This window comes from Bidens hawaiensis, unplaced genomic scaffold (genome assembly GCF_021521415.1).
Source record: "Bidens hawaiensis isolate Kalapana, Puna unplaced genomic scaffold, B.hawaiensis_p1.1 tig00002306_1, whole genome shotgun sequence".
Taxonomy (NCBI): Eukaryota; Viridiplantae; Streptophyta; class Magnoliopsida; order Asterales; family Asteraceae; genus Bidens; species Bidens hawaiensis.
The window spans coordinates 1,287,479-1,308,943 of record NW_027491123.1 but is presented as its reverse complement, the minus strand read 5'-3'; the positions used below and the strand labels follow the sequence as shown (position 1 = coordinate 1,308,943).

Below are 21,465 nucleotides of genomic sequence, written 5' to 3'. Positions count from 1 at the left end.
TGTTTCCTTTTCCTTGTTTGTTATATCATGTAATCCACAAAGACGAGTGACTATTTATAACAAATTAATAACAATACCAATAATATTATTTCCTTTTTACTAAGCATCAAAGGGGCCAATAATCACAAGTTTTGTCACAAATCCTAACTAATCATATCCTCCAATAATACGTGAAAATGGCATTATAACTTGCAGTTTTTTTATTCAGAAATTGTGTTAGCATCAACTCATAATTAAGTTAACAATGGAACTTTGTAATGGATAACTAGCTAGCTAGTGTCATCCTCATTTATATTGTAACACCCCGCCTGGTTAGGGCTGACTTGTCACACAATACGGTCAATCAGATTCATTAATAACATTTAATTAGAGTCTCAAAACCCTAAAACGTATTTAAACCTTAGAACGATCTAAAATATGCAATGCTCAAATATCCTAGGAAACACGCATGAAAATAATGAGATTGTTCCGCTCCATATATCGATGTGTGTTAAAATAATATATTTCTTCATGACAAGTTAATGTCAAAGTTTAATGGTTGGTGACAATATTCTTGTGTTTGTTTTTTGTTGGCATGTGTCTATGAGTAAAAGTGTACAACACCGGTTAAATATCAAACCTGTCCAGGATGGTCAAGGCACAGACCTAACCGATTCAAGTTTCAAACCAGTATGGAGGTAAGAATGTTTAGCTCGATCTAACCGCTGGTTTGGGACCAAAAAACCCAATTTTTTGGCATGTTTTTCAATCAGGTCAGGTCTAAACCAGTTTGTAGGAACAATATTAAGAATTGGTCACGAATCAGAAGGCTGGGTCTTGAACTGAACCAGTTTGCGCTAAACCGGTTTGAGCTGCGACCAGGTTCATCGGTCACAAACCGGTTTTTTTTTTACATGTCTATTTATGAGCCGGAGTTGAAGTTGGACATTGTAGATTTGAAGCAGGGTTTGGGCTGAATGTTGGAAGCTAGTTGTTGCTATTAGGCTTAGGATGAATTGGGCTTTTGGACTGAAGAATAGACTAGAGTCTGCTTGAAGATATGAAGGGCCGGTTATACATTGTTCACTTAACCCGTTCCTCTTTGAAGAACACGTGGGTTATAATACCCATACCCCATGGACTATCCGTGTTTGTTATTTTGAGTATATAAAGGAAGTTTGTGAAGGCTATCATCAATTAACACTTCACAAATTCAGTTTTCTTCTAACTTTATTTCATCTTGAGAGAGTTAGTTGAATTTTAGGGTTTTGATTTATTGAATTGCTAAACCGTTTAGTTCAATAGAATTAAGTGTTTAAGTAACTCAGATAACTGTGTTGATGATCTGATTGTGCATTAAAAGACATTGTTCTTCTGCTGATTTGCATTTGATTTTGAGTTAAAAAAATTTGAGTTTTATCTAACTTTTGATTACCACTTTTACAATATATAATCATAATTTGAACTTAATTATTCCCTCTTCACATAACGTAATGGTGCATTTTTCATGTCGATACACTCGTTCTAACCATTCTAATAGCTCTTCTAAACCGTTAACATCCCATTCTATTTAGTATTTTAGAAATTGATTATGGGTTAGAAATCATGTTTACAACACATTTCTTTTATGTTACTAAGAGTGATGTCACAATAATATTAAATCGTCAAACTGTTATGACCAGATTCATTACAAAAGTATTTCATGTAGATTCACATGATGAATCCATATCCATGGAGTATAAATGTTGTTCAACAAATCATGAAAAAACTTAATTAATGAAAGTAACTAATGTATCAAATCTTGAAAAATATGTGGTTAATATAATATGTTCCACCCCATGTAATTATAACGTTTAATAGCTTCATTATTATATGTAACTGGCGATTAAAAACAGAGGCTTAAACCGTCGGAACCTACGGGCCTGCCATGCAAAACGAGGTTAACCATGCGTGAGAAAGTGTGTTTGAGTTGTGAGAGGTATATGCCGTGACCCCCCCATAGGGGGAGTGCAAAGTGCGCCATCAAAGTGTCGCATTGCGAACCTTCGCCCATGCCCGTGCCAAAGCCGGTGCGCATCGGGTACTTCGCACCCTCCTCTAGGAACACTGGGTGCATCTTGGCATATAAGAATATTATTATGGAAACTTTTTTCTTTATAAAGAGTTCAAAAGTTTTATAATTTTCCAATGTGGAAGGAAATTTTTTTTCCTATTTATACCCATGTGGAATATTTCCACTTTCTTCTTTCTTTTTATGTGGGATGAACATGCTATTTCCTTAACATGAAATATTTCCTCCATATATATTTTCCATTACTTATTTTGAAGAATATTTTTGGTCCTTCATCTTTGTTAAGTTGTCAAATTTGAACCGCAATTTTAAGGATGTTAGAATATAACTTTTCATTACTTAATTATTATATCTTATCTTTTATTGGAAAGCTCGTGGATTACAAAGTTTTAAACTAGTTAAATAATTAAAAAAAATTGAACGATCAACAAACAAAGAATTGTCTAAGTATCCGTACGGGTGACCCAATGGCAAAAGTCCACCGCCAGTTGGCTCAACCCAGTAGTACGGAGTCCTTAAGCGCCTTCAAGTTATCTCCAGTCCCGAGGAAAACCCACCCGTTCAAATGCCCACCAATGATAAACCCGAACGTTCTCAAAATCATTCTAGAGATCACGATCTCCTTCATTGAGCCACCCGTGCCCCGAAGTGTCGTTTGTAGAAATTAAATGTGGGTCATAATCATGAAAGGACAATTAAAATTATGTAAAAAGAAAAGGCTTTATTTTTTTTTGGAACGACCAACTAAGTAACGCCGGGTACTTCGTAAGCGGCCCCCATTGGCTAAAGGTAGCCCGAGTCGGCCACGAGTCCGGATGGACAGAGCCCCTAGCGGTCGACCAATTAAGGGATTCCCCGGATAAAACCCGACCCCCACGCCCGCCAAGCGGCACGACAGCGAGGAGCCGGTAAAACCGGGTGAAATCAGGACTTGAACCCTGGCAAGCCAGGACCATCTCTCATATCTCCCATATAAATTGGTGATAGTGAGGTTTGAACCCCGTATCTCTCACTAGTAAAACAAGTGCTCTATCATTTAGCCATAGCCATGTCCAATTTATAAAAGAAAAGGTTTTATAAATAAAGTCAAAGCATAGCTAAATAAAAATAATAAGTTAATGTAATAATAAGTTTGAAAATGGATTATTATTATTATTATTATATTATTTTGTGACCACTAGAGTTGGCATCTGAACGTAAAACAAACTTTGTAAATTGTAATACTCTCGCTCGTCTTCTTCTTCTTCAATCTTCATTCATCCTCCAATCACAGCAATTAAACTCTTTCGGACACTCCAATTCAATCTCATCGGATCCGATCTAATCTAATCTAATCACTCTTACACATCAACAATCACTCGTTCTAATTTCTGCAAACCAATCTAATCCTCAATTGCCACACACACACTATCGGATCCTCATTTCAACTCGATTCACTTCCGATTCAAGGTAAATTAGGTTCAATTGCGTCCGATTTTGTTTTCTAGGGTTTTTAATTTGTTTGTTTCACGTGTTTCAGATTCACCATACGCTTTGCTTCAGTTTCACGTTTCGGAATGTGGAATTTGCAGGATCACGGAGACGGTGTGGATTTAGAGGATTAAGCGATCCAGTGATTCTCCAATGATTTCGTGAGTGTGTTTGATTATTATTATTATTATTATTATTATTTTAACTTTAGGATTATGATTGGAAGTCTTAGGCACATAATAATTGGCTAATTTGAATGATTACAGCTGTAAGTTTTTTTTTTTTTTCTCGCTATGTGATCGGTTCCTTGTTTGCCTGCTGTTTTAGTTTCTGGAAATCAATCTATGTGAAGACTTTATGTAGCTTTCAATTTGATAAGTAAGTCATAAGAGTTTAGGAATTGCCCTAGTTAATTCTTTGAAGAAACACTGACCTGACCCCGGGCAGATTACTGGTAACCTGGGGGTTGGAGAGCTGTTTCCCACGAGGGGTCAGACCCTTGGAAGATGGTTCTTCTGATAACCTGCAAAACAGACACCGTGAGCTCGTCACTGAGAAGGGGGGGGTTCCTCCTTGTGACCACCCTCCGGCCTGAGAATCAGACTAGATTGCTCTTTAAATATAAAAGTATATTAAGAGATTGCTAGAGCAGATATCAGGTATATATGATAAGATAAGATGTTGTAAGATGATCATACCATTGGGGTATTTATAGCCGAAGGTAGGTTTCCAAGGGGTTTAGCCGGCCCAACACGCTACCAACTGTAACCTATGCACGTGCCCTGCCTGTGAGTGGTGGATAGGTAGCGGCTGACACAGAGCAGGCGTGTCGTGCACTCTTCCTCTTCTGCCAACTACAGGCTAGGCACGTGGTATGGCAGGAGTTGGTGGGTAGGCGGCGGCTATTGGTCACAGTGCTGTGGCGTGCTGTCTGCCATGCTGCTGTCAGTGAGCTGTCGCATTCTTGGTCAGATCTTTTGTCTGTACCTCGTCAGGTATCACACAAAAGATCCTCCATCATACGGACTGGCTCATTTAGGCGGGAGTTTTCCCCCTCCCGCCTTTGCTCATTCCTTCAGGTGACACTGGGGAGAGTTAAGTGCCTTGTGCGTGTAGCCATGCTGCGCGGGTGGCCTTCCCTAATGGCTTGTATCCGAGGCTGCGGGGACAGGCGGAGTCCTTCACCATTGGGAGGCATTTCCTGCGGGACCAGCTTGCGTACTGCGCGTAAGGACGTTACGTCTCTGAGCATGGTTGGTCCTGCGGATCAGTTGGTCTCTGCGCAGACGTCCCTGTTTAAGGTGAGTCTTGCGGGTCCAACTGGGCTCTGCTGGGACCTACCTCTTCAAGTCCCCCCAGTCCAATGTTCTTCTCATGAGTGTTTAATAAAATGAGGTGAACTTTTGGACTTGAGCAAAGGGTTTTGAAAAGGGTTTTGTAAGGTTTTCCATGGGGATTCTTTCCGCGGAAGTCCTTGTCACTTGCAGAAATGCCCGAGTTTCCTGCTTGGTCTTTGGGTATGATGCGGGTAGGTCTGTAACCTCCTCGCAAGTCAGGAGCATTGAGTCCCAGTTGTATGTATTTTCCATGAGGTTTTGGTAGTTTTGAACATAGTGATCAATTATGTTAAGACCACCAATTCCATCTTGGAGCTTCAAACAACGTAGTTCTCGACGTTCCCGCTATGCGGGGATGTTATTTCCGTTTCCGCAAGCATTGCCCAGAAGATCCTTCTTGGTTTCAATTCCCAGCGGAGCGCTAGGTATGTGAAGGGTTTTGCCTTAACACTGTACCTGTGCTCGTCTTACGGTTACTTTACTTCCAAGGTATTCCTGGCGTCAATTCCCTGCGGGTGCTAGGTATGTGAAGGGTTTTGCCTTTACACTGTACCCGCACCCGTCTTATAGTTACTTGGTTGCCGAGGTACTTGGCTTCAATTCCCTGCGGGTGCTAGGTATGTGAAGGGTTTTGCCTTTACACTGTACCCGCATCCGTCTTACGGTTACTTGCTTGCCAAGGGGTAAGGGGTATTTTCCCGCTTACTTTTTAATATTTTCGAATTTTGAATTTTGAAATTCGAAGAGTTGGTGAAAAGATAAGTCCAAACCTCTGAAACGTCGTGCGACGGTTTCTTCTGACTGTGTCAGGACGTGCAGGGAGTTATGGTGACGTGACAGAACATGGTCATTCCAGTTGCTTTTTCAGGCGCGTGGGCACGGGATTTCGGGCGCGTAGCCGCGAAATCTCTGGCATACGTCTTTGTGACAGATGTTGCCAGCTTGCTTTTGCCACGCGTCCTAGTTTCATTGTACCTTTGATTTCTCTCTCTTCCGTATTAAATTCATCGCATTAATTGCGATTACTATATAAAGGGGGAGAGGGTTATTTGCAATTCACACTTTTCACTTTTATCTCTTCTTCTCAAGTAATTTCCGGCGAATTTTTCTGTTCAGTAAAGCATTACCCTGAAATCTCTTTCCATCTTTCTTCCACCATGTCTTCTCATGATGCTGATGACCAGAAGACTGCTGGCGAATGCCAGTGCTCTCTTCCTGTCGATCTGTACCAGTATATCGTCAGGAAGTTCATGCTCGAGTCTCTCGAGCCTGAGTTTCCTGAACCCCACCATACTGTGTACGATGCCCCTAGTGGCAAGATCGGGGTTTATGCTGCATTCTTTGTCTACGGAAACCTTAGGTTTCCGTTGACAAAGTTTGTGTACCGTGTCCTGGAGAGGCACGGTGTGCACCTGACAGAGGTGCACCCCATGGCCATTGCCAAGGTCCGGCACTTTGAGTGGGTGTGCCGGATACTGGGCCTTGAGCCCCTCGTTGACCGTCTGATGACCTTCTACACTTGGAGGTGCATCCAGGGGTGGTACACTCTTACAACCCGTATCAAGGGTTTAAAGATTTGTACCACCGAGCGGAGTCTTCGCTCATGGAGAAGAGAGTTCTTCTTCATATCCGCTCGCGCCATCCCCATCGCCATGAAGTTCAAGAATGGCCAGGCGCTTCCGAACCTTCCCGCCCTCAACTACGAGGAGGCGGAATGGTTCTCGAAGATATCTCGGGTCCAGTCCCCGGTTTTCCGTTTTCCGGAGTCGGCGATGGTGATGCTGGGGATGAGCCGGGTGTGGAAGGCGGCGAATGCGGATAAGGTTCCGATCGTCCTTGAATATGGTTCGAACTCTATCCCTTATGGTACGTCTTGTTTCATTTTGCTGACTTCGATTTTTTCTAACTTTCTTGTTGATTTCAGAGGGGAACGATCTTCAGTCGCTCCTGAACCCGCGGGAGGAAGATGGTCCCGCGCGGATGGGTACTCGTGCTCTGGACGAGAACGAGTTGCCCATCTTAGAGCAGACCGCGGGTCGGTTCGTGGAGGTTTACCCGCCAGGCCAAGAGATCCTGAGCCACCGACGGCCAGGTAAGCCTATCTTCTACCCTGAACCTCTCAATGCTGTGCCTGCTGCTGGAGTTGACATTTCTTCTTCTGAGGAATCCGCAGAAGGTCCTCCACTGGTGCGGAAGAAAAAGGCTGCCGTCGGGAAAGGCAAAGAGAAGGTGGCCTCTACGGCCGACCCGGTAGTCCTATCTGACTCGGAGTCAGATAGTGCAGAGGTGGCGGGGAAGCCCGGTGGTGAGGAGACCACCGCTCCGGAGGCTGTAGCTGTTACCTCCGGGGAGGCAGCGACGACGACGGTTACCGGTGTCAAGAGGCCGGCTCCATCGGGTTCGCCCCCGCTCGTCCGTACGTTCAAGCTCAAGAAACCCCGTAAGTACCCCCATAATTCTTGTCTAGATTTGTTGTTTCAAATAAATTTTTCTAACACTTTTGCTTGTGCAGGTGTGGATGTTGACGCATTCCCGGGTGTAGTTGGAGCAAGTATTCCCCCGCCAATGAGGGAAGGCTCGGTCAGCCTTCCCGAGGCGTCGACCCAGGCGTCTGCGCCTGCTTCCGTTGGTTCCAGCCTTCCTGAGGCTGTTCCAGCTGAGAAGGTGTCTCCGCCGGCCGTGAGTGCAATTTTTACAACATCTTTCACGGAGCCGGCGGTTACTGTTGCTGAGGAGGCGACGCCAACAATGGCTACCACAGCGGCTGCCACTATACCTGCGCCACCGGCACCGACGGCCGGACCATCAGGTACGCGCCGGGCTTCCCGCCGATCTATGCCACCTTCCCGTCTGCCTGACCTGTTGGATGGATTTCTTTTAGGTTCAGGTGATGGGTTTGGCGGCTATCGGCCTGTTATTGACCCTACAGGTACGTAGGGTTCTTTTTCCTTTGTATATTTTTGTCATCTTTTCCTAACTGCCTTTGTTTCTTTTGCAGTGTCGGATTCCAATGAAGTGTATGTTCCAAGATGGAACATACGCCGAGGAACAACCCTTCGCACCCCTGTGGAGTGCGTGGATTGGGCTCGCCACGCTGCTCCTCATGGTGCGTTGGGGGAAGCCATGGCTAGCTACCAGGAGGGTAGGCTAACCAATGAGCTTCGGGTTCTCCAAGCCCGGATGCAGCCCCGCGTCGAGCTGCTTTGTCGTGAAAACGACAAGTTAAAAGCAGCTCGCGCCAAAGAAATATCTGAGACGCGGGCTCTGCGGGAGGAGAACCGGCAGTTGGCCGCTGCCGCCGCCGAGAAGGAGAGAGCATTCAAGGCCCTCGAGGTTGAAGTCCAGGCGCGACTCGAGGCCCGCTCCAAGGCTGCCCAAGCTGTGAATGAACAGCTTCGGCTGGCTAAGGAGACTGCGCGAAACTCAACTGAGAGGGCTGCCAAGGCTGAAGCTGTTGCTGAGCCGCTTCGCGAAGAGAATGAGCAGCTTAAATGCAAATTAAAGGCTCTTCAGCATGCTCATGACGCCTTGGCAATGGAAGATGCCAAGAAGCTGCAGGAGATCCTTGACCAGAGGGGGGTGCTTGACCGCACTGAAAGGAAACTCAAAAGCGTCGAAGAGGCTGCCGCTAAGGAAGTTCAACTTGCCAACCTTGATAAAAGCGGAGCCGAACGTGCTTACAAAGAAAGTCAAGCTACCCTCCAATGGCTGCTTCGAGAAGCGTTGCCTCAGGTATCTTTATCTTTTTCTTTACGCTTTCCGCTCGTAATTAGAAAATGTTCTAACTTGTATTCTTTTGTAGGTTGTGCGTCGGGTCCTTTCAGAGACCTCTTATGACGATGCGATGAGCGCAGCCCTCAACGCTTCTCATGAGGATGGGGAGAAGACTGGCTTCCTGCTTGGTCTTGGGTTTGCTGAGAGAGGCTTTCCGCCCTCCAACTTCCCTTTATTCAATGTTAATACTGAAGCTGCTTATGACCAAGCTGTGAACCAGTACGCTGCCTTCCCGCATCCAGTGGTGGAGAAGGTGAATGAAGCTGCTGCTGCTGATGATGGGCTAAACATCCTTAAGGCTTTCCTTGGGCAGCCGCTCTCTGACGGTGCTGGTCCAAGCGGAGGTGGCCCTGAAGCCTGATCCTGAAGATCCCTTCCCACTGCTAGGGTAGACTTAGCTTTGTATAGATTTCTTTTAGGCGGGTAGTTACCCGGCCACTGTTGTAATATATCATTGAAATATACGATTGTTATTCCTTTCATTGGATTCTTTGCTTTATAAACTTATGACTTGCATACTTAGTTTAAAATAGCAATTTTCCAAGTGTTTAGAATAAGAACCTTTGAACGTGGTTGATAGTGGGTTAAAGTTTCGCTTCCTCCTTCGTGATTGTGCGGGTAGAACCGTCACTTGCACTTGGTAGGATGGCTAAACTTTAACTTTTATCTAACCTGCGTGTAGGTTTTTCTTACTTTTTGAGGATAAGTTAACCTTTGAACGTGGTTGATAATAGGTGTGAAGTTTTGCTCCCTCTTTCGTGATTGCGCGGGTAGAACCGTCACTTGCACTTAGTAGGATGGCAAAACTTTACCCATACCTGACCTGCGTGTAGGTTTTTCTTTCCTCTAAGAATTTTGTTTTGAACCGTTCGACGCGCGGTTGTCGATAGGTTAGTGTTCATCTTCCTTTCATGATTCGTGCGGATAGACCGGCACTTTCATTTAATGGAATAATTGAACACTTCTTCAACTGACCTGCGTGAAGGTTTGCCATGTTATTGGGTTCGTGCGGGTAAGACCGCCTTCCCACGCAACGACTTCACGTAATGTGAATGCCGTCACCAGTGTTGGATAGTTTTAACCGTTCGACGCGCGGTTGTTGATAGGTTAGTGTTCATTTTCCTTTCATGATTCATGCGGATAGACCAGCACTTTCATTTAATGGAATAATTGAACTCCTCCTTCAACTGACCTGCGTGAAGGTTTGCCTGTTGAGGATAAGTTAACCTTTGAACGTGGTTGATAATAGGTGTGAAGTTTTGCTTCCTCTTTCATGATTGTGCGGGTAGACCCGTCACTTGCACTTAGTAGGATGGCATAACTTTACCCATATCTGACCTGCGTATAGGTTTACCTTTTCCTCTTAAGAATTTTGAACCGTCCCACGCGCGGTTGTTGATAGGTTGGTGCAGTTCCCTCGAATGATTCATGCGGATAGACTAGCACTTTCATATGGTAACTTTTTTTTTTCCCTTCAACTGACCTGCGTGAAGGTTTATCATGCTTTTTGGGTTCGTGCGGGTAGGACCGCCTTCCCATGCAATGACGTTTTTTGTAATTATGCGGTGAAAACCGGCATATTAGTGTGTACAAAAGTATAAATGTAAATCATCAGCTTCGACGTTTGAAAGAGAATCATTTCCATTAGAAGTGGCTTTTGGCCTTTTCTGTACAAATTGGAATTGATTACATGCAAACTGTGTAATTGAACTCCCTTCCATGTTGGGACAGGAGTGCCATAGAGCCGACACGCACCTGTTTCGGGATCTCGTTCTTTACGCAGCATGTAGTCTCCATATTGAAGCTGATTTTTTATTCATGTTTACCCCAGCCATGGTTCCACACGCACCTGCCTGCCTGCTTAGCTTTTATTTCGCCACGAGGTGTGCGAGCGTCCCATCTCTGACGAATGTTTCGACCATGTCTTTTACGTCTATGCATTCTTCAGTGTTGTGGCCTTTTGTTCTGTGATAGTCACAGTACTTGCTCCGATCAGCATCGTGACGATGTCGGATTACTGGAGGCTTTGGCCATGGGAGCTCTTCAGTAGCAAATATGTCAGTGACGCTTTTGGTAAGTGGCGTCCATCTGGAGTTCCGGTGCAGCTTTACATTATCCCTTTCACCCAATCGGTGCTGTAAGCCGGATGAGGTGTCAAAGTTTACCCTTGACTGCCAAATTCCTTGCTTCCGTTTTTTGTTCAATCGGGCGGTGAGGACGTTGTCCTCTCTCGTCCTCTGGGTGTAAAGGTTTGTGCTCTGCGGAAGGTCTCTACCCAGTTGCTTCTCCGTTTCCGCATAGCGTTTGGCTGCTGTCATGATGCCATCCCATGTGGATGGCATTCCATCTTTACCCGTTAGGGTGCGGATAAGCTCTGGGTCCTGCGCGCCCTGGATGAAGGCTGCGCGAACAAGATCCTCGCTGATATTGCCCAAACTTAACTTCTTTGAGTTGAAGCGAGTGATGAAGTTTGGCAGAGATTCATCTTCTTCCCGTATGCATTTGAGGATTGTCCATTGCTCCTCGGTATACTTTCGCTGCTGGCTGAAGTGTTGGCTAAACTTCTGCTGGAAGTCTGCCCAGTCGTAAATGTGGTTAACCGGTAAACGATCAAACCAAACCCTAGCAGCCCCCACCAGCGTCATTTGAAACATGTAACACCACGTGGGTTCCGTCCAGTTGCTGACGGTTGCCCCTGCTATGAACCTGTTCAAATGGTCGTCTGGGTCGGACATACCATCATAAGTGCCTATGTTGGGCATTTGTTTGGCACTTTTTGGGGCAATTGCTTCCGCAATGTCCCTTGCAAATTTGGACGTTCCCGCATTTGCAACGTTCGGTCTGAACGTTTTGGAGAAGTCTCGTGAACTTCCACCTGTGCTTTTTGGTTTGAAGGCTTGTCCAAAATGCCTTCTCGGTTGGGAGTCCGTTTCCTTACGCTTCCCTTTTGCCCTATGGCGAGGGTTCGCGTCGGAGTCGGATTCCTCCGAGTCATTGTCCAAGTATTCTTCGAATTCGTCGGCCTGTTGGACGGAACGCAAGCGTTCGTCCAACTCAGCTTGGAATTCCTTTTGTCGTGCCTCCGCCCATGCCTTAACTTCATCGAGAGTTTGGCGGGGGAGTCTTGTTCGTTTTTTAAACTGGGTATCGGTGAATCCCAGTGGGCGATTATTTACTGCACTTGCCCCAGCTTGGGTAACTGGGGTAGTGTTCGTAAAATTTACTTCACTTGCCCCGGCTTGGGTAACCGGGGTAGTGTTTGTAAAAACTGTGTTGCCGGTATTCCCTCCAGTAGCTGGGGTTGTGGTTACCGGAGTTTCTTTAACCATCTTTCTAGAAGTTTGAAAAAACTGGAGAAAAATGAAGTTCTAGCTTTATGCACGGATGGCGCCAATGAAGAAACACTGACCTGACCCCGGGCAGATTACTGGTAACCTGGGGGTTGGAGAGCTGTTTCCCACGAGGGGTCAGACCCTTGGAAGATGGTTCTTCTGATAACCTGCAAAACAGACACCGTGAGCTCGTCACTGAGAAGGGGGGGGTTCCTCCTTGTGACCACCCTCCGGCCTGAGAATCAGACTAGATTGCTCTTTAAATATAAAAGTATATTAAGAGATTGCTAGAGCAGATATCAGGTATATATGATAAGATAAGATGTTGTAAGATGATCATACCATTGGGGTATTTATAGCCGAAGGTAGGTTTCCAAGGGGTTTAGCCGGCCCAACACGCTACCAACTGTAACCTATGCACGTGCCCTGCCTGTGAGTGGTGGATAGGTAGCGGCTGACACAGAGCAGGCGTGTCGTGCACTCTTCCTCTTCTGCCAACTACAGGCTAGGCACGTGGTATGGCAGGAGTTGGTGGGTAGGCGGCGGCTATTGGTCACAGTGCTGTGGCGTGCTGTCTGCCATGCTGCTGTCAGTGAGCTGTCGCATTCTTGGTCAGATCTTTTGTCTGTACCTCGTCAGGTATCACACAAAAGATCCTCCATCATACGGACTGGCTCATTTAGGCGGGAGTTTTCCCCCTCCCGCCTTTGCTCATTCCTTCAGGTGACACTGGGGAGAGTTAAGTGCCTTGTGCGTGTAGCCATGCTGCGCGGGTGGCCTTCCCTAATGGCTTGTATCCGAGGCTGCGGGGACAGGCGGAGTCCTTCACCATTGGGAGGCATTTCCTGCGGGACCAGCTTGCGTACTGCGCGTAAGGACGTTACGTCTCTGAGCATGGTTGGTCCTGCGGATCAGTTGGTCTCTGCGCAGACGTCCCTGTTTAAGGTGAGTCTTGCGGGTCCAACTGGGCTCTGCTGGGACCTACCTCTTCATCCTTGCATTTTTTTTTTCCATGAATACATCATTTTCTGAAGGATAGAATATGTTTTCAATATGACAGATGAGAATTCTTGAATGATTATTGTTACCTGCTATTAACGAAGTCTTCTGCATAAAAAAAGGTAAGTGTTTGGTTGAATGCATTGCTTGAAAGTTCACGAAATTACAAGAAGAGGTTCAATCATTATAATGCAACCAAATGTGTTAATGACATGACTACATGAGATATGCATTGTAATAACTACGCTGGATTTAGTGGATATAAATGTTTCATCTGGTTAACTGTATGCAGCATTTCATTTACTTTCTTTATGACCTTAGCTAGCAGCAATGCTCTTCCTAGTGTTGGTAGATAGAAAACAATGAATGCTTACTCAGCAAGAGATACATAGAGAGAGTTCTTGTTATATATGTGTATTGCAAGATTTGTCACAAACTTATCTTTATAAGTTGATAGAAAAAATGTATGCTTACCGTACATTTCTATTGTTGCAGTATGTTTCACAAGTAAGTTTCCGGTTCTCAATATTATACACGTTTTATTGAATTTTACTCATCTATGCCATGAAATCAGCAATCTTTTAAAATGTAGAAGCTTGAGAATAAGCCTGACACAACTTGTAGCAAATTTCATTGTAGCATGTAGTTCAACTATGTCATTTTTCTTATCTAAGTTTTTCACACGATCTCTTAGCTTTTACTTGATATCTATTTGCAGCATGCCATTGTTGTTTCAACTTGTTTAATTCTTGAAAAGTTGGAATTGCGGGTCTATATTTTATCATGTCATTCGTGTAACGAAAATTGATTGTGTTTATTGAACTTTTTACAGCTCTTAGTTGCTTTAATGACTGTTCTTTCTTTGTTCTTGCCCTATGAATTTGGCTGTTTCAACATCACAATGATTGCAATAACCACATTTTGCAGCATTTGAGCTCCCAATGGATACTACCTATGATCCCTCTAGCAATTCAAACACAGAGATTGAAGGCACTGAAGTTAACTTATTATCAGTATCATGGAACCAAGATTATGGCTGTTTTGCAGCTGGTACAAACCATGGCTTTCGTATATACAACTGTGATCCGTTTAAAGAAACCTTCAGGCGTGATTTAAAAAGTGGAGGATTTGGGATTATTGAAATGCTTTTCAGAAGCAACATTTTAGCACTCGTTGGTGGAAAATCCAACACACAATACCCTCCAAATAAAGTTATAATTTGGGACGATCATCAGAGTCGTTGCATTGGTGAATTTTCATTTAGGTCAGAAGTTAGGGCGGTTAAATTAAGACGTGACCAGATTGTTGTTGTTCTTGAACATAAGATATATGTTTATAACTTTATGGATCTAAAGCTTCTACATCAGATAGAAACTCTAGCAAACCCTAGAGGGCTTTGTTGTTTATCACATCAGGTGAATACATCTGTATTGGCTTGCCCAGGTTTAAGAAGAGGTCAAGTTAGGGTTGAACATTTTGGACTGAATATGACAAAGTTGATCAATGCTCATGATTCTAGGATTGCGTGTTTGACCATGACTATGGATGGACTTCTTCTTGCTACTGCCAGCACAAAGGGCACGTTAATTAGAATTTTTAACACAATGGATGGGACTCGATTACAAGAGGTATTCTATGTTTTTTCATATGAAATATCCATTTCAATACATGTAAATTTTGGAGGCGAAAAATTTGCTCCATTTGTAAATGGGTCGATTTGGGTTATGTTCCATCTAATGTTGGTCAAACAGGTTGAATGAGTCAAGTAAGTTGAAAATCACCCACCAAGTATTTTAAATGCTTAGTTAGATTATTAGTAATAAAGAGTTTTGAAATCATATTTCACATACAATTATTCATAGAAAATTCAACAAGAATGAACAATAAAGTGCTTGTGGATCAACATGATTCGACCCAAACCTTAAAAAAGAACATTTTTTTAACCTGTTTCCCAACCTGCTAAACGTTTTCACCTCTATTTGATTGAAAAGATCTTATATTAGACAGTTTTTGGACAAATGAAGGTAGAAAAAAAGTGTTGAAAAATAGACAAGAGATTGGAGGTCATCTAATAATTAGGGGTGTACACGTGCCTAGCATGAGAGGCTCATTTAACTTACGAGAGCTCGAGCGCGGCTCGTTTAGTATTTATTAAATAATGCATATACATTTATAATTATATTTTACATATATGTTAATTAGCATTTTTATATATAATAATAATTATTATAAAATATGTATTTAATGTATTAATTGAAAATTTATAAATAAGAGGCTCATTTAGGCTTGCGAGCCAGATCGACCTCGATAAGTGGGAGCTCTGGCTCAGTCTCGTTTGCTAAACCAGCTTTTTGTAGGCTCGAGCTCACTTAAGTTCGGCTCAATTCATGCTTTTAGCAAACCGATCTCGAGTAGCTAAAGAGTGGCATGGCTTGTTTACACCCCTACTTGTAAGAAACGGCTTTGAACTAGTGAAGGCATGAAGAAAAAACATCAAATCAAATTCAGTCATTTCTGTAAATATATGTTGTTATAGGTACGCAGAGGAGTGGATAGAGCTGATATTTACGGTATTGCCCTTTCTCCAAATGTTCAGTGGTTGGCTGTGTCAAGTGATAAAGGTACCGTGCATATATTTAGCCTCAGAGTGCGGGTGGTTAGTGAGGATCCATCAACTCAATCTGCAGTTAGTCATTTTCCGGTATTATTACAACAGAATTCTTCATCTTCTCTTGATGTCCTAATTTCACCAAGTGCTGTGGGTCCCAATCCTGGTTCTTCACTGTCTTTCATGAAAGGTAATACAAAGAATTCTTAAATTGTATGAGTTTATGTTTGAGGTAATACATATGCTACACTAGTGTTATTGTTTAAAAGTTATTCCTTAAGGCTACAAAACTATTAAAATAATTTTAGTAGTCATCAAAGTATCAAGTTAGGCAGTGGCGGATCCAGGATTTTTTTTCCTATGGATTCACCTTTTTTCGGTGTTCAAATTTCACATAACCAAGCGTTAAATTTTTCGGGCCGGTCGGGCCTTGTCAGAGGATATTATATAATACGATACCATAATAAAACAATATGTTAATTTAAAAAACATGTAAGGTCATTAAAAATGGGAAAAAAATTACAAGAAATGGGTTGTGGATGCGTGATGTGTGAATAGGTATGGAAATAATCAGAAGCGAAAACGTTCTTTTTTTAGCTATTAAAAACCCCAACTAAATACACAATAATGGTTTACTAAAAAAAAAAAAAAATTACCAAAATCGGATTTAAAAAGTCTTGAACTTGAGACATTTCAAATAAAACACAAACTAATAGCATTGTGATTGTTTACCAAAAAGGAAAAAAATGTATCAAAGTGGGCCTTTAAAAGACTTGAACTTGAGACCTTTCAAAATTCAAACTATTGGCAAGGTTTTAAAGGAGTTTACCACTACACCATATTAAACTTTTTGATATGGGTTCACTACTAAAAATCTATGGGTTCACTAATACTTTTATATATATCCTTTTAACGTAAAATTTGAAAATCAATGGGTTCCCGTGAACCCGAAGAACCCGTATTAAATCCGCCCCTGAAGTTAGGGACAAAATGCCACTTAGTTTTAGCTTCATAGTTGTAAAAATAACGAAAATTCCCCTGAACCTACTCGAAAGAATGAATTCTAGATGGATAGTCAAAATATATTTGAGTAGATTAAGATGTATATTTTTTAATTTTACAACTCTACATGTGACACGTTTAAAATTTAGAGGCATCAAACAGTTTGTATTGATGTTTGTGGACAATTAAGTAATTTGACATTATATATGTATATTTATCTATTTATTTTATAGTTTTGCATATAACATAAAATATAATATAGTCATTTTTATAATAATTATACATATAATAATATTCATTATGTAATACATATTTATTATATTAAATTAAAAATTAGTATTTATATATAAATAATAGGTTCGTTTATGCACGCACGCCTAGTCAAGCCACCTATGATGCTCAAGCTCGTTTAATAAACGAGCTTCAGTTTAGACTCAAGACTCGGGCTCGTTTAAACTCAGCTCAGTATGAAGATTTTAGCAAGCCAGTCTCGACTAGCTTATAAGCGGCTCGGCTCGTTTAGAACTCTGCTAATTATTACAAGATTTTTGGACAAAAGTGTTCCTAGTCAACCCAACATTTGGCCCTTCCCAAAAGTAATCTTTCCACTTGTAGTATTAACCACATTTGGAGCAGGAGAAGATTCTTTCTTTAAGAAAATTCATAATTATTGGTTTAAAGTTAAACTAGAAATGTGGCTTACATACTGTCATATTCTTGTGATATGTGTAGGCATGTTGCCAAAATACTTTAGTTCAGAATGGTCATTTGCTCGGTTTCACTTGCCTGAAAGCAGCCAGTACATGTCCGCATTTGGATCACAAAACACAGTGATTATTGTGGGCATGAATGGAAGGTACTCATCATCACTAGCTGAAAAAAGTTTGCTTATTCTTTTTTGAAATATAATAAAATAATAATCTGTGAAACAATCAGTTTCTACAGGTGCGCATTTGATCCTGTGAACGGAGGAGAGATGATACAACACGAGTATGTACGTTTCCTGAAAACAGAACTCAAGTCTGGATAAACACTGCAAGAATTCTGAATTCTAATTTCCCTAAAATGTGAATATTACCAACTTGCATTTGTCTAAATAAGGACTTTGAGCTTCCAACTTGTTATCTATTGGCTTTCATTTTACATGAATCTTAAAAAGAAAGTAATAATATAAAAGGCAGTGGGCCAACCATGTCATATGTTTTGTGGTGGTTGGGAGTGACAGATGTGCAGCTGGTTATTATATTTTATGTGGATTATGATGGTGTAATTTACTACTTTGTGTCGAGCACAGGATAACTTTTCAGTAGCACTTGTATATCTATCGTAATTCTGTCTACCAATAAGCGTATCTCAAGCAGCCAAAGAACCTCTTCATCGGTCATCTAACCTATGCGGCAATGCAGATTGCAGTGTCTATGCCACATGGCCTTACAGTGCACAGGCGATTCGTTTGTATTATTGTATATAACCTAAGATGTCGTTTACGATGAAAAGCGTTTGATCTGCATATTAACCTAAGATGTAATATCCACCTTTGACGTTCATAAACTTGTCGAGCTAGTTGATTTGTAGCCATTTCAACGTAAACAAAGTTAAATCCTGTTATTGGCTTATAAACATCGTATATGATGTTTAAAATCAATTTAGTTAAATTAATTTTGATTGTGTAGCTAAACCAAAAATTTATCTATATGTGTTCTTGGGGAATTTGATCAAATTTGAGGAACAGAATTTTATGAATTACGGGATTATAGACGTTAACCACTACCACAAATGGCATTTTGGCGAAACGAGGGTTAAAATAGTAAGTATTTCACTGATTCTAAAGAAAAAAAAAAGATACACTATTATTAGCATTTTAATCGTGAATATTATTCGGTAGAAATAATAAGTATTTCGTCACTTACTGGACCCATCTTTGTAATAACACGAATTTTGATTTCGAATACTTATTTCCGTCTTTACTAGTATCTCTGATTACTGTACTGTATCAGTCAGCGTGTCCCAAGTAAGATGCTACAATCTTCATACTAGGGAAACTGATACACTATTACAAATCAAGACCACTCGTCTAGAGCCTAGAACAAGTTATGCTTTTCGGATCATCAAAAGTAATCATCACCTTCCCAATTACTTTCCGGTCCCTAATATCCAAAAATGCAAGATGCGCCTGCAAACAACATTTACATCTTAGACATCAAACCAAAAGTTAAAACTGAGTTGGTTGATTTCCTAGAACAGCTTTTGTCATCTACTTTTTTCGTTAAATTTTATAAATAATTAGCGTGTTAAATACTAAACTAGACATACCTCTTGGAGTTTGTACGAACGAGAAATGTTAATGGTAATTAAGCCTCTTGCCAACCAAGATAACAATTGTTTTATGGTGTCTGCATATAAACCTTGATCATTCGCTGGATAGCTGCCCCAATACATTCCATGAATTGTCCAATTCTGAATCAAAAAACATTTTTGTGGGTCACATTTTGTTTCCAGTTCTTCAGGAAACTAAAGAATAATCGATTTCATACTCGAAACAACAAAACTTATATTATCAAAGGTAAAAATCAAGCAATTGATTTACCTTAACAAGAGCAATATTAGCAGGAATAACAGGTACCACACCACTCGCAAACCCTATAACCAAAATTTGTGCTGACCAAGTCAACAACTTCAAGCTTTCTTTCGTAAGCTTGCCACCAACCGGATCATATAAAACATCAACTCCTTTGAGGTTTCTTGTTTTTAAAAACGCCTTCACGCTTTCAATAACATTGTCTTTGCTCGAGTCAACAACGTGGTCAACACCCATTGACTTCAAAAGCTCTACTTTCTCACTTCCTCTGAGAAGTCAAACAAAGTCAACGTACAATATTTGGAAAACTAGGGGTAGTATAGTAATTTCATATGGAAGAAGCACACACCTGGCCACAGCAATGACTATTGCACCACAAATTTTGCCAATTTGAACAGCTGGAAAACCAACACCTCCTGCTGCACCAAGAACTAACAATACCTGTAGTTGAGCATAAAAAACGAACCCGTAAGTCCATAGCACAACATACTTTGACATCAAATTTCGAGTCTTGAAACCTTTTAAGTTTTTAAATATTATGCTAGGGTCATGCTGTCGATACAAAACCCCCAAATGTATCATGCATGCTACGATGATGTCATTATCATATGAGCGGTATGATAGGACGAAAAAGATCATGCAACTCATATTGTTAGTGGCCAAACATGACTATCCTTCATACGACCAGTCCTATATGACTTTTCCACCATAGCATACGTGCATACGGCCTGTTTGACTTTTCAGCCCTATTATATGGCCAACGTGACTTTTCCACATTATCATACGGCTCATTTGACTTTACCGCCCTATCATACGGCGTGTATGACTTTCCTCCTATCATATGGCCTGCATGATCTTTTCCGCCCGATCATACAACCCATATGACTATCAAAACTGCCCGTTTGACCACTTTTCCGCCTGGCATACGGCCCATATGGTCATACTGTAAAACTTGGAGCAACACCAACTTGAAGGACGCGAATGGTTAATACGAAAAGTATAAGGGTGGTATGGAAGATCTCAAAGGGCGGTTTGATGGAGATCAAAAGTTCATGGACCAAGTTGAATAACTTGGTGTCATAGTTATCTTTTATTTAGTATTATTAGATAAAGTAGAAGTCTAGTATGATTATGTTTCCTAGTTTGAGTAGGATTAGAATTGTGAGTGTTATACAAACCCATCAATAGGTTTATTTTTAGAGTGGTAGAATTTATTTTGTTCTTGTTTTTTATTAATGAAAAGAGTTGCATAAACGTTTTACGCAATATCGTCTATGGTGTTATTGATTCGTTTGTCTAAGGTTTAACACATACAAGTGTTGTCTAGAATCTAGATAGTATACGGGCCATACAGTGGTGTGTGGATAGCATTTGAATGGTGTTTAAATAGAGCGTTTTATTATGAAATTATGTTGGTTGTTAGAAACATGCATAATGATTCAAAATGCAAATTGTAACAACATAATTTCCATTTTCGCAATTATTATTCTATACTTCAGATGGTTAGTCTGATAATAATAATATTAATAATAATACCTGACCAGGCTTAATATTAGCTCTATGAATCAATGCCACGTGAGACGTTCCATACGCAATTGGAAGTGCAGCTGCAGCCACCAGATCACACCCCTCAGGAACTCCATACCTTCAATCAATCTCTCAATCAAACTCAATCACATAACATAACATAACACAACACAACACAATGACTCACAATTCCTTCTCATCAGCAACAATAAACTGAGCAAAAGAACCAGAAGTTGCAGCAGAACAAACACGATCGCCAACTTTGAATTTTGTGACGTCCGTACCCACGGATTCGACGACACCGGAGTAGTCGGATCCTGGAACGAAAGGTAGAGCGGGTTTTTCCTGATAGTTACCGAGAACCTGAAGGTAGTTGAGGTAATTCAAGCTGGTCGATTTAATTCGGACTCTGACTGAAGTCGGGGAAGTGAGTGTGGGGATGCTTTGAGATGTTGAGAGACTTAAAGCGGTGGTTTGTGATGAATCCGGTGGTGTTGTTGGATCTCCAAGCTTCCTGCACACCAAAGCTTCCATTTTTTCCGATTATTATTATTATTATTATTATTATGTAATAATTTCCTTCCTGTGTTTTTGAAGCCAAAGTCAATTATATAGAACTTTCACAGGGGAATACTAAGCTCCACGTGATTTGGTGGCGCCAAACAAGGACCACAACACTTGTGGTGTAAGAGCATCCACAACATCCTTCTTGTGTTAAGTTTGAACATGCAAACGAGAAGACGGACAAGGTTTGACGGACCCCCTCTCTCACACACACTCATACATAC

At 41.6% G+C, this 21,465-nt stretch overlaps 2 protein-coding genes across 2 annotated transcripts; one reads left to right on the top strand and one right to left on the bottom strand.

The window, feature by feature from the left end:
• Positions 1–3,662: 3,662 nt before the first annotated feature.
• Positions 3,663–17,721, top strand: LOC143615752 (autophagy-related protein 18d-like). The gene is made up of 5 exons (XM_077088802.1): positions 3,663–3,681; positions 13,890–14,590; positions 15,499–15,760; positions 17,305–17,428; positions 17,509–17,721. The coding sequence occupies exons 2-5, from the start codon at positions 13,904–13,906 to the stop codon at positions 17,600–17,602; spliced, it is 1,167 nt and encodes a 388-aa protein (XP_076944917.1). The 5' UTR covers positions 3,663–3,681; positions 13,890–13,903; the 3' UTR covers positions 17,603–17,721.
• An 856-nt stretch (positions 17,722–18,577) lies between these two features.
• On the bottom strand, positions 18,578–21,239 carry LOC143615744 (uncharacterized). The gene is made up of 6 exons (XM_077088797.1): positions 20,865–21,239; positions 20,687–20,795; positions 19,500–19,591; positions 19,160–19,418; positions 18,886–19,029; positions 18,578–18,745 (listed from the first exon to the last, which is right to left on the bottom strand). The coding sequence occupies exons 1-6, from the start codon at positions 21,209–21,211 to the stop codon at positions 18,647–18,649; spliced, it is 1,050 nt and encodes a 349-aa protein (XP_076944912.1). The 5' UTR covers positions 21,212–21,239; the 3' UTR covers positions 18,578–18,646.
• Between the last annotated feature and the right edge of the window lie 226 nt (positions 21,240–21,465).